At 39.2% G+C, this 13,910-nt stretch overlaps 1 protein-coding gene across 8 annotated transcripts in view; it reads left to right on the forward strand.

Annotated features, from left to right (window-relative positions):
- Positions 1–13,910, forward strand: part of TTLL7 (tubulin tyrosine ligase like 7) — a 127,510-nt gene that overhangs the window by 73,707 nt on the left and 39,893 nt on the right. For all 8 annotated transcript variants that reach the window (XM_050963497.1, XM_050963498.1, XM_050963503.1 and 5 more), the window contains 3 exons: positions 10,369–10,463; positions 11,521–11,668; positions 11,756–11,829. In XM_050963497.1, the coding sequence (XP_050819454.1) occupies positions 10,369–10,463; positions 11,521–11,668; positions 11,756–11,829 (317 nt within the window). The remainder of the gene's footprint in view (positions 1–10,368; positions 10,464–11,520; positions 11,669–11,755; positions 11,830–13,910) is intronic.

The raw sequence follows: 13,910 nt of genomic DNA on the forward strand, positions 1-13,910 counted from the left end.
TGACCTTTCCAATTTCACAGAAATTGGGTGTGGAAGAGTGCTGACTCATTCAGATTGCCTTAAAGCAAACCACATTGCGCCACCTACCGGATGAAAATCAGGAACATCTTTTTCAGATTCTGTACTTGAACTGTTTCGTGTTTTGCAGAGAAGGATAAATATTACAATATACTTCATGGTATATTGATAGATACTACTATACCGGTATAATTTAGAAAGAAAGTTCCCTTTTGGGCATGACCTGTGTATCAGCTTTGCCTGTTGCCATATATTACACTCCAATGTTTGAGAAAGAGCATTTGAAGAGTGAGCTTGTAGGGTACTTGACTGCTCCCTGCAACATGCAGATTGCTCTCAACGTCCACTGAAGTTAAGGGGGATTTAAAGGTATGAAGCAGTTTGTAGGTTGTGCTTGGCACTTCTTAGTAAGTAACAGTAGGAAGCAAGCATTTCTGGGGGGAGATGGCTACGTTAAGGAAATACTTCGGGGGGGAGGGGGATCATAAGGCTTCCTTCCCCCAAAAGTGTAATTATTAACCTCAGAATATTCAATTTCTTGCAATCAAGAAAGCATGTTTTAAAATATACATGCAGAGAACCGTGCCAATCCATACTTCAGCATGTTGCAGTTTCGCAGTGAAATAGATGGTTGGGTTTGCTCTTCACTGAAGCACAGGCCAGCAAGCTTTCCTACCATGTCAGAGTGACTGGGCCAGTGGAAGAGCAGTGTGTTGTCCCCTCACCTAGCCCTTTGCACACAGCAACAGGACTATGATTTTTACTGTTGCCTGTTGGTTCTTCCTCCCTTGTGCTGCTACTCTGAGAAGATGGGCAGGACCAGGCTCTCATTGCTCCTGTGCAGCTCTTCTGGGGAGAGAAAGAGAACTCATGGGAAGGTGCCTTTGAAATTGGTCTAGGGGAGGGAAGAGAGGTAATTAGGTGGTTGCTTTGCTTCTCTCCTCTTCATCTCTTAGGTTACGTCTACACTACAGCATAAAATCGAAATTACTAAAACCAGTTTTATAAAACCGATATTATAAAATCGATTTTATGCGTCCACACTAGGGCACATTAATTCGGTGGTGTGCGTCCATGGTCCTAGGCTACCATCGATTTCCAGAGCGGTGCACTCTGGGTAGCTACATTAAAGGAATGAGACCAATAACTTCGATTTCCGTCCACACTAACCCTAAATCGATATAGTAATATCGATTTTAGGGTTACTCCTCTCTTTGGGGAGGAGTACAGAAATCGATTTTAAGAGCCCTTAAAATCGATTTAAAGTGCTTTGTAGTGTGGACGGGTACAGAGTTAAATCGATTTAACGCTGTTTAAATCGATTTAACTGTGTAGTGTGGACCAGGCCTTAGAAGGAGCACTACAGCCATTGCCTGTGGGCTTCTGTGATACTGAGTCCAGCCACTGGAAGTGAATAAACATGGATGCTGAGACCTTGTTGCTGTATGGGAGCGGTCTGTGATGCAAAGTACCCTGTGGTAGTCCAGAAAAACTAGTACAGTCCCAGGAGAATTGTGCAGTGGGCAGATATAACATACTCAGGCATGTTCAGCCAAAACATTAATAGAAAGCTGTATTTCCCCATGGCTTCTGTAGTCTGTGATGGCAAAAGAACCCCACCTTTATTTTCCAACACAAAAATGCATTAACTTGGAGTAAATTCCATCCACTTTGTGAAAAAACAGTACTAACAAAACAGGAAATCCTAAACTTTAGAATGCATTGTTGTGGGTTTTCATTTCTTATTTATGCTTTTTAAAAAATACAGATAGTTAATTGATATATTGTGTAAGAAACATAAATGGTTTCCAGAGTTTAACTTGGGATTTCCTGTATTTTAATGTGTTCTATTATTAAGGAATGGACTTAAACAGTCTTAGCCCCAGGGTAATGCAGTATTTGTGCTGGAAACTGATGTGGCTTTTTTGGCACATAAATGCAGAGTGAAGACATTGAACATATGGACACCCACAAAAAAAAATCTTAAAGTACTGTCAAAGCTGAACTTTTTTTTACAGTTGTAAGTTATTGCTATTAAGGTGAAAAACTCACATTTATATGCAAAAATAGTGGGGCTCCTGCCAGGAATCTGACAGCATAGGGCCCTGCTGCATCATCTTGTCCCGGTTCTAGAAAATGCATACTCCACGGGCTTATGGTGTAAATATATTTTCCACCCATAAAGGGCTTCTCTTGACCAAAGTAAGAACAGTTATGCTGAATAATGAGGAATGATCACTGAATAGTATAAAATATATTTTATCACCAGCCTCTCTAAATATGATAATTTTGACGTTTGTAAACTTTGTCAATGTTCAGCTAGAGGGACTTTAAACCCTCTTGCCCACCCCAGAAAATTACTGTAAAACCAGTATGAAATCTGAAAAATGAGCAATTTTTAAATGTGTCTACCTTAAAATATTCACCGATCCATTTAATGTTTTCTCAATCTCATCAGTAGCCCTTTGGTAAGAGGTGTAAGTTTGGGAAAGAAATATTTTGGTTCCCTTTTAAAATTCGTGGAAGAAAGTCCACATTATAACTGTCCTTTTCAATGCAAACTTACCTGTGATGATGTGCCTAGCACCTCCATAATAGTTAATGAAGCAATGGTAATAGAGGCACAAAGCATGAGCATTAATGACTAGCTAGGTGAATGCAGCAGGCCACTAATCCATCACTCAGTTAATCTTCAGGAAACAGCCTGAGACATGTCTGCATTTCAATTGTATCATGAATGTTTTTTTTTGTTAGTTTGTTTTTTAATTTTAATTTAGTATTACTGTTGCCCCTTTGGCCTGAGCAATTCACCTATATTTGGGCCCTTGCCTCATTGTGTCTAATAGGAAGAGAATATGATATTATTCAAGTTATCTTTGGTACAAAAATCAGGCCATTTGTCCCATGGCTCCCTCTGAGGGACACTTCTCACAAATACTTCTTTTGGTGTCTGCTAGCTTTCTCCTCTTTTTTACACAAGCACACACACACTTTCTCTCTCTCCCCCCCCCCCTCCCATTTATACCAGGCCCAGGGAAGTAAAGTAACTCCTCACTTAACGTTGTAGTTATGTTCCTGAAAAATGTGACTTTAAGTGAAATGATGTTAAGCAAATCCAATTTCCCCATAAGAATTAATGTAAATGTGGGGGTTAGGTTCCAGGGAAATTTTTTTCACCAGACCTAAAACTATATATTATATAAATATACACACAGTATATGTTTTAAACATCACAGCTATGATGATTGTGAAGCTTGGTTGAGGTGGTAAAGTTAGAGGGTGGAAGAGAGTGGGATATTTCCCAGGGAATGCCTTACTGCTAAATGATGATCTAGCACTTGGCTGAACCCTCAAGGGTTAACACGTTGTTAATATAGCCTCTCACACAAGGCAGCACGAACATGAGGAGGGGAGACAGCATAGCAGACAGAGACAGACAGAGACAGACACACACCTTGTGTGTGGGGGAGAGAGAGAGAGAGAGAGAGAGAGATGCACACTGCCCCTTTAAGGAAGCTGACTCACTCTTAAATGCATTGTCTTCTTAAATGGATCAGGAATTTGAGACAGCAGCTGCTGCCCCAAGCTCTCTCTGTCTCTCTCCCTCTGTGTCCCTTCCCTGCTGTATATGGAGAAGGGGTAAGCGGGGTGCAGGGGGAGTGGGAGGGGACACCCTGACAGGGCCCTCTCAACCCTCCCTGCCTAGCAAGCAGGAATCTGGGAGCAGCTCCAAGGCAGAGGGCAGGAGCAGCACATGGCAGTGGGGGGAGGGACAGCTGAACTGTCAGCAATTAATAGCCTGCTGGGCGGCTGCAGCACAGGGAACTTAGGGGAGTGGGGAGCTGATAGGGGGAGCTGATGGGGGGCTGCTGGTCCACCCTGGTTACAAGCCCCCACCAGCTAGCTGCAACAGGCTGCTCTTCCTACAAGCAGTGGACAAAGCAGGCAGCTGCCAAACAACGTTAGAAGGGAGCATTGCACAACTTTAAATGAGCATGTTCCCTAACTGATCAGCAATGTAACAATGAAACAAGAGATACCTGCTATAAAAAGGATATTATTCTCTATTCAATTAATTCTATAGATTTGCAAAGCACTTTACATAGGTTTTAATCTCTAAGTTCGATGGGTGAGTCGACAAAGCATTTTGGAGGATGCGGGAGGGAGCCTCCCAGCCTGAATTGACAGACCTGGGATAGCAGGCTTGCACAAGCACTCTAAAAATAGCTGTATAAGACAGGGTGTTGAAGTTGAGGCTTGCGCTGGAGTTCAGGCTCAGAAGCCCACCCACCCCTCTGTGCTGCAGAACCTGAGCCTCAGTTTCAAAGTGCTGGCTATGGAGCTAGTTTTAGAGCTCTAACTCAGGCCTGCTACCCCAAGTCTGGCAACCTGGGCTGGGAGGCCTGCTCCCACTTACTCCAAAATGGGATGTAGATATATCCAGCCTATAGGACTTTCCCCTAAGGGACATCATTGACTTCAGCATTGTGAGAGCTGCATGTTTTGATCCTCCATCAGCTCCACAATAATGGGCTTCAGGAAGAGGAGAGCAGGAGTCTGCTGTTGAATCTTTTGACAAGGATGCTGTCACCATGCCTCCATGGGTCATAAGTGAGAATGCCAAATTCAGGACAAGCTGCTGGGGAAAAGGGCAGATCCTCCCACCCACCTCCACAAAAAAAAAACAACCAACCAAACAACAACAAACAAAAAAAACCGAACCAAACCAAAAACTAGTGGTTATTCTTCCATGAGATATACCAACCAGCAACAAAAGTAAACTTCTGTCTTACCACACTGGCTAAGAAGTCAGAAATACAGCCTCCTTAGGTATCCCAGTCTTGGATTCAACAACCAGACACTAGACTTAATAAGGAATGGTTATTTAAAACCAGTTTAATCAAACAAAAGGGTTCTTCTGATCCCAAAGGACCAGCCACACACCCAAGTCAGTATGTTGCCAATCCTTTAGTATCTAACACCTAAAGGTTTATTTATAAGAAGGAAAGAAGGAAAGGTGAGAGTTAAAACTGGTTAAAGGAATCAAATACATATAACAATTGCAAATTTGTTGGATCAGGCTTGTAACAGCAATGGTATAAACTGCTGGCTTGTCAAGCCTCTGGTTGATTCCAAATCATTGGAAGGTCTTCAGTCCCTTGGCTAGAGTGCTCCCATTAGTACAAGTTCAGAGTCCAGTGGTTTGAGCAAGAAAGAGGCAAAATGCAGATTTTTCCAGGGCTTTTTATAGCTTCTGCCAAGTGAAGGGAAACCCATTGTTCTAATTTGTGGAATATTATAGACAAGAAGATGGGGTTTGGAGTCATGTGGGCAAGTCACATGTCCATACATGTCATAGCAGAGGCCATTACCCATACTCCAAACAGAACATTCACATGAAAGTCCATCAGGTGTGGAGGGGCGTCTTCCATGGTCCATTGTGAGTTAAGTGTTTCTTGATGGGCCATTTAACTTCAATAGTCACTTCAAGATGTGCAGGCTAAATACCTGGTGGGTGTTGCCACTGGAGCAAACATTTTAAATAGAGGTACATAATTAATATTCATAACTGCAGATACAAAAATGATACAAGCATACAAGTTAGCATAATCATATTTGGCAAATCATAACCTTTCCATAGACACCTTATTTGACGTACTTTGTACAAGATTTGTTGCAGTTGTATAACAGTGGTAGCAACAATGATATACGTGGTCATATTTTAATCAGATAACATCACAGTTACTAAATCCTAACCCCTAGTGTTTTGGTTTTGTGAGTGATGTGATTTCATTTGACTTACTGACTTCTAGACAATTAGTGTCTTATGAATTAGCCAGAGGTTAAAAACTATTCCTTTCGTCTTATAAAATCAGATTCTCTTGCAAATGAAAACAGATGAGATCTTTAGATAGCATAAATAGCTATACAAGTTTATAGCTATTTATACTAAGAATGACAGATTTGGCAATTGTGCCATTCTTTCAGATTTGACAACAAGTATACAATTATGTAAGATGCATGGCAATAAAACTGGAATCTAACTATGTACGCCTGACTTGTGCAAACTTTTAATTGTAGGAACAAAGTTTGAGGACTTCAGCTGGAGAAATTACAAACTCACACTGACAATTCTGAAATAAATTCAGTAACTTTAAAAATCAGTAACTAAAGAATCATCAGTATTAAACAAGTTCTTCAGCAGCTAGGATTGTGAGATTATAAAAATATAATCTACAAAATGTCTCAACATACTGGACTCTTGTAAGCAATAATGTGTTTGTACACATCTATTATTTACCCAGCAGTTGTCTCTTCTGTGTGTTATCCCATGTGCTTGCTGACTATAAACTAGCTTGGATGTTGATTGTTCAAATTTGTTTTGGTGATGGTCTGCCCGAGGAACTCTGGAATATGACATCGTGGGATGAATCCATTTATAAATTAGTACTAAAACATTTATTGCATAAATGCCCTACCAAGAAAAGTGCTAATAGAAGCAGATACCAGGGCAGATTAGGCAGGTGGAAGAAAGGTGAAGGAAAAGCAGTTTAAAAGTTGTAGTGAGAGGGTTTGTTCAAAGTAGGCCAAAAGGACTTTTGAGGCCAAGTGGCTCATAGATCCATCCAAATGCAGAGTCTGTCAAACTCTTTCGCTAGTTCCCTATTGGTGAAGAATTCATTCCAAATGAGCTCACTGTCTGGTTAGGTTCCCTGGCAATCTCTGCCTTGAAGAAAGACACTAGTGGTCATATTCAATTTAGGTAATAGGGTATTAGTTCTTTCTTGGCAGCTGTTGGATGGAGCCTGGAAAAGGTACTGTCATGGGTTCTAAAGGCCTGTTAATGCATTGGTAGAGGCTTAAGGACTACTTAAACAGGGAGGCTTCTTCCTCAGGGCTTGTCTATACTTACAATGCAGCTGTAGTGCTTAGTAAAGACACTATCTATGCCAATAGGAGAGCTTATCCCATTGGTGTAGGTCAGGGGTCGGCAACCTTTCAGAAGTGCTGCACCGAGTCTTAATTTATTCACTTTAATTTAAGGTTTTGTATGCCAGTAATACATTTTAATGTTTTTAGAAGGTCTCTTTCTAGAAGTCTATAATATATAACTAAACTATTGTTGTATGTAAAGTAAATAAGGTTTTTAAAATGTTTAAGAAGCTTCATTTAAAATTAAATTAAAATGCAGAGGTCCCCAGAGCGGTGGCCAGGACTGGGGCAGTGTGAGTGCCACTGAAAATCAGCTCACATGCTGCCTTCGGCACCTGTGTCATAGGTTGCCCACCCCTGGTGTAGGTGCTCCACCACCCTGAGAAGTGGTAGCTATGGCAATGGGAGAAGTCCTTCCATAAACATAGTACTGTTTACACTGGGGGTTAGTTTGGTATGACTACATTGCTCAGGGGTGTGGATTTTCCATGCCCCTGAGCAACGTACTTATATTGGCATAAGTTACTAGTGTAAAACAAGCCTCAGACTCCTGTTTCCACTCCTTTCCTCCTCTGTGTGCTCAGCAGCACAAGGCAAACAGCAGGGCCTCTGAAATATTACATTCACATGTAGAAGCTAAATTGAGAGCTTCTTCCAAATTAGTTTCTGGAGTAAAACTTAAGAAGAAGCCCAGCCATCAGCAAAGTGCTGCTGAGTGTAGTGGCCAGGCTGGAGGGAAGAACGTGGCATCCTGCCTTTGAAATCTGACGCCAGACTGAACGGTCTGTTTACAGTTTACAGATAACAAGCCTCTTGCATCTTAAATACAAAAAGTAACAAAGCTTATGAAAAGAAATATGTGCAATATCCTAGATCAGTAACAGAATAAGTATCCAACTATAAGCTGATAATATGAATAATACAAAAAAAACATTTCCTTCTTTTTTTTCCTACTAAATCAGGGGATTAGAATTAAGTGTTTTCTTGACATCTCAAACCCCTAATGCAGGCAATACAGCAGGCATTTGATATGGCATCAGCTTTGTATTGGAAACCCAGAATCCTCGGCCTGAATTCAGGACCTGGTGCATAAATGAAGGAGGAAATGATTTTCCAGTCTTTATTTTTTTAAATGTAGCTGTTTATAATTGTGAAGTCTGTACTAATCTTCTGTCATTTAGTATGAATCTTTAACTAAAAGGTTTTGCAGATCATCTTTACAAAACATTATTTGAATGCTGCATACAATTGCTTTTTGTTAGCTGTCATTTGTGTTAGAGCTATCGTGTGTGTATCTATAATTATCTAAAAACCTTACTACAGTAAATAGCTCTCACAAGTTTCCTTTTTGTTAAAATGAATGTAATCATCACCTTGATGGATCAGTCTTTCAACCCTCATATAGATTGCACAGATCACAACACGTCTTCCATCCTTCTCTTATCCTGACCTTCCTTCTCCATGTGCGGCCAAGTCTTTTCATGATAAAATTTTCCCATCTCTTTGAAGGTCGGCCGAGTGGTCATTTCAGTTCTTGTGGGTACCACTCGTGGTAGCTGCAGTCCATCAATTGTCAGTGAGTCTAGATAAATGCCTGGCCCATCGCATTTTACTGTACCTGCTTTCAGTGACATCCCGCACTCCACTCTGCTGACTGATCACTTCACTGGGGACTCAGTGGCGGAATGAAATCCTGAGAGTTCTTTCCTTTGCCCTCTCTGTGACAAGCAGTTGTTGCTCCTCCATCTCCATCAGCGCCCATGTTTCACCACCATACATTTCATAGTAGCATTAAGATACTGTACTTTAAGCAGTGCATTTCAGACTGACTAGTGCATGTCTCAAGTAGTTGATCTCTCAGCTTTTGACCTATCTCTTAATTTTGGAGTCTTCTTGGGTTTTTGAATGCTTCTGAATATCTATCCAGTGGTTAGAAAAAGTCAAAGAAGCAATTTTCCCTCCCCTTGCTAAGCGCGGTCTTTACAGCTATTTTTTGAGTGCTAGTGTGAGCCCCACTTGCCCACATCTCTTGTCCTGGGCTGGGAGTCTCAGTTCAAAGTGCTATGTACACATACCCACAGAAATCTTAGTGCAGTGTTTTGTACACTGTTTTATAATAACAAAACTACCTTCTTCCTTCATAAAACACATCTAACATGGTTATGTTTGTTCAGGTTTGCTGCAAACCTTTTTCTTCCACATCACCACTTTGTAAGAAATAAAAGTTCATTTAAATCAAGAGTTCGTTTTCAGTGTAATTGAATTTTCCTTTCTATCTTAGATACATAGCACAGATCATTTTTATAATAATGTCTGTTAATCTATATTAACATATTAAATATATTCCCTGTGTAACTATATTATTCACCTTTTACAGTAGTAAAATGACAGGATATAAGATATGTAAACAGTACAATGTACTGTAATTACTTCTCACATTCTCTGCAGGAACGCTGCTGTTAATGCTGCTGCTGTAATCTAAAGTGTTAACAATACAGGGATATTTGAAGGCCCACAATTTCAAAAATCAGCATGAACTTCTGCATGCCATGTTCCCTATTTTCACATGTGCAATCCTTTGTATGGGTGGGCTCACGGGCTCTGGCTATTACTATGTGCTATGGGTGCATGCAATCATGACTTAAAAATTTGGGCCAAAATAGCATTTCAAAAGTCCCAAAAACGACACTATATCTAACTACAATTTCACTGGTATCTGGGCATGCAGTGTACATAAAAGCCAGGAAGTTAACTTATTGGAAAAATGAATAAAACTGCCAGGTATTTACTCTTAACTTATCCAAACATATCTAATCAATGGAGTTTTACTTTAAATATTTTACATACATAAAATCTTATTTAAAATGCATCTGCCTTGTCGAGTGACAGTTTTCTGTAATATGATGTATGAGAGTTGGGTTTGAGTTCTTGGCCCCAGAGGCCCATTAATTAAATGCTTCACTTCTTTCAATGTTTATTTACATAATTGATTTTAAGCATGGACTACCCACATGCTTAAAGTTAAGCATGTGTGTAAATGTTTGTACTATCAGGGCACTGAACAACAAACAATCTTTGGCTCACATGCTGCCAGAGGAGGCAAGTCTATCAGACTGTCTAAGAAAGATTGAGCCTAATCTTTGGTTGGGAGACCTTCCACCAAGAAAGTAGCTAAACTTCTCCCACCATGTTTTTAATGATTTTTCTTGGTTTTTCTTTTAATTCCTGTATAATGATAACTTTCGTTTTAAATGTTCTCTCTTTCAGTTTTCATGACATTAGCTTCCGAACATTTATTTTATTAATCTAATTATTTTCATGTCAGTAGATTTTAAAAGAAGTCTTTATGAAAAATGTGTGTATATTTCATACGCTGAAGTTAAACATTCTTGTATTTTCTGTGTTTCAATTTTTCAGATTAATCGAGCCCCGAGCTTTGGAACTGACCAAAAAATAGACTATGATGTAAAAAAAGGTGTTCTACTAAATGCACTAAAGCTTCTCAACATAAGGTAAACTTGCATTTTAATCCTCACCCTAACTTTTTTTATAGGAGTGTGACATTTACTGTCCTTTTTTCCTATTGAATGTGGGAAAATCATGAGATACGTGCAGTATGGAAAATTTGTTACCAGTCTTAAATTATGTGAATAGCAAAGTTTTCTTATGTACCAGTTTTACTATGTGTATGTAACTGAACTTCAACTTTATTCCTCATTAGTGTGCAATACAAAAAAGAGTATTGATTACCATTCCTGATTCTTTTTTTAATAATTTTTCACTCAGGTCTCAGAGTGTGGATGGTAAGTGCTGGCATGGGTTCACTTGCACTTTGGTAGTTTGATCTGATGGCAGTCGCATCCACAACTGCAATCCATTTCTACTAACACCAGAACACAGAGGTGGGGGTAAACTGGAAGAAATGGTGCAGTTTTCAGTTGTAAACTTAATGGAAAATAATTACTGTAAGTTAAGGTCAAGGTTGCACGTTGGTTGGTAGCACAAAATCAGTACAATACTGTACTAAAAAGTAGAGAGTTATCACAGCCATAACAATTGATACTATAAGAATTCATTCTTAAGCAGTATTTATTTTTTATCTTATCTATAAGATCTACATCATAGAGTGTTTAATAGGAAAAAACAGGGGGTTTCTTTTACAGTGAAAGTACCTCTCAGCTCAAATGTGTTGTAAGAGTACATGGAGTGACAACCTCTACACAGAGTTAATACATTAGACCCTCGTCCTGGAATTGGATCTGTGAGGACAGACCTCTGTGCCTATGCAGAACCCCATTGATTTCAGTGGGATTGTGCACGGTTATAGAGGTCTGCCTACATGGAGTCCCATTAAAATTCCTGGGGGTTCTGCACCTGTGCAGGTCTGATTGCATGTTGGGACTGTATCCTGTGACTGTGCCAGATAAATATGTACAAAAGATTTCATTATAAAAAACTAAGAATTCAGCTATGTTTATAACAATGTAATGCAGTCGTCTCCTAATCCTGATTAAAAGCTGTTGCTGTCCGGATTAACTGAGTCATATTTGAATGTAATCTCTATTTTAGGACAAGTGATAAAAGGAGAAACTTAGCCCAACAAAAAGCTGAGGCTCAAAAGAGACTTTATGGTCATGGCTCAATGAAAAGACTGTCACCAGGATCCTCTGACTGGGAAAAACAGCGCCACACGCTAGAGAGGAGAAGAGAAGAACTGGTATAAAGGAATTTTACAAAGTTACTCCTCCTTCCCTCCCAAGGCTTGTACTCAGTCAGTTTTAATTCTTTCTTACTTGATTTCTAGAAAGAAAGACTTGCGCAAGTTCGTAAACAGATTTCCAAAGAAGAGCATGAAAACAGACATATGGGGAACTACAGGTAACTGTGCCCTCCCTCTTCCTGCTTGTGTGGGATGAATCAGTCCAGAATTGAATGATTTATTTAAGAATAATGGAAATAGGTATTGTGAGGCGATGATAGATTTTCTGCAGAAAAATTATTGACAGGAATTTATTTTAAGTATTGATGTCCACTAGCTGCTGTCTTTTCCCAGGTAATAGGACTTCTAATCCAAGGTCTGTGTTTGCATCTGGCATTTATAAGGCATCAATGATATCGTCTATAGGCACCAGGATAATTACTTGAAAGACTTGGACTTAATTATTGAGTGCCCTGAGAAGCATAGCTGCAGATAAAGGGCCTGTTCCTGCAGCCAGGCAACACTCCTATTGCTTGCAAATTGTAGGCAGAAAGGGGGTGATAATGTTGATGCCTATCTATGGTATGTCTTTAGGTATTTTTCCTTTGAAAATAGCAAACAACAATTTTAATGGAGCAGAGATCCCACTACTTAACAGTATGTAGATTTTATTATGTTCTAGACAAAGCACACCATGTTGATTAAATACTTGAAAAAGACAAAATTTAAGTAAACAACAATTTTATTCTATCATAAGTATCTATGATAAATATTATATTTGAAAGTATCATCCTAAGGAATAAAGGCTGTTTTTAACATCAGCTCCAGGACTGAGGGAATACATATGTGAGCTTTATGCCACCTCTGTATAAGTGGATCTGACTGTACTTTTAAGATACAAGTAAATAATTGTTTTAAAATGTTAATTAAAAAAAATCTAGATTAAATAAAGCTCCCTTACAATATGGAAAGACGAACAATCCATTACTATTGTTGCATGGCATGACATTAGTGTTTTAAATGAGAACCACAGGAAACTTGTATGTCTGCACTGACTTCAGACCTGATTCTGGGAATGGGAGTCTTTCCATTGACTTCAGTAGGTTTTGGGTCAGGTTCTCTATCTTCAAGTGTCGATTCAGCAAGGTACTTAAGCATGCGCCTAACTTCAAGCACATAAGTAGTCCCACTGACTTCAGTGGGACCACTCATGTTTAAAGGTAGGCATGTGCTTTAAGTACCTTCCTGAATTTGAGGGGCTTAAAGCGTGTATAGGTTTCATGTGGGCCCTTTGCAGTGGAGTATATTTTCCTCATATTTAATTATACTGCATATCCCTCCAATGAAAGTATTGTTAGGCCTCTTTTAAACCAGCAGAAACACCACTTTTTCCCCCCCTTTAAAAAAATTAATTGTTACCAAGGAGCTGTGGCCTGCTCTGCACTGAGACCAACAGATCTGTATTTAGGGCTAAATCCTGGTCCTGTTCACTTCAATTGCATAACTCCCACTGACTTCAGTTGGACTAGTATTTGTCCTTTTAAAGCAGAACCTGAAGCAGAGGGACTAGATTGCTGAATGAACCTTCTCATTAGCTGAACATGTGTAAATTTATTTATATTTAAGCAGAGGAGCATTTCCAATCACAATTGACTGTTCCTTCGACCTTACAGTTAATTGTCTGTTTATATGTGTAAAGTATGTGTTTATGTATGTAAAGTACAATAAATAAATGCAATTGACAGGCGTGTTTTAGACCTTTGAGTGTAATTCTCTTTATATTAGTCAGAAAGGCATATTTTCTTTTGCTTTTGTCTTGCACTGAAATAGAAAGCACTTTGGACCAGATTCTTCACTCATTTTCACTGATCTAAATGCACAGAAACACTATTAGCATCATATAATACCTGTATAATTGAGAGCAGAATGTGGCCGACTATCTTCTCAATGTATAAATATAAGGCAGTATCCCGAGAAATACAGAGCATCTGTTAGGCAACTATAACTCTCACTGATTTTGGGATCAACTCTATCATTTTTACTGAAGAAAATATTGATAAGAAATTCAAATTTATTATACAAGTGAGTTTCCATAAATCAATTATCTGAGGTTTTGTGCATGCCAGTATCTGTGCATTAGAATATAGTCTCAATGCTTTCTTTTTTTTTTTAATGGGAGAAAATTTACCAACAGATTCATACTGGCTCAGGATGCCTTTTTCATGAAATGAGACTTCACACCTTATATTCACTCACTCTC

This window comes from Gopherus flavomarginatus, chromosome 7 (assembly GCF_025201925.1).
Source record: "Gopherus flavomarginatus isolate rGopFla2 chromosome 7, rGopFla2.mat.asm, whole genome shotgun sequence".
In the NCBI taxonomy this organism is placed as follows: domain Eukaryota; kingdom Metazoa; phylum Chordata; order Testudines; family Testudinidae; genus Gopherus; species Gopherus flavomarginatus.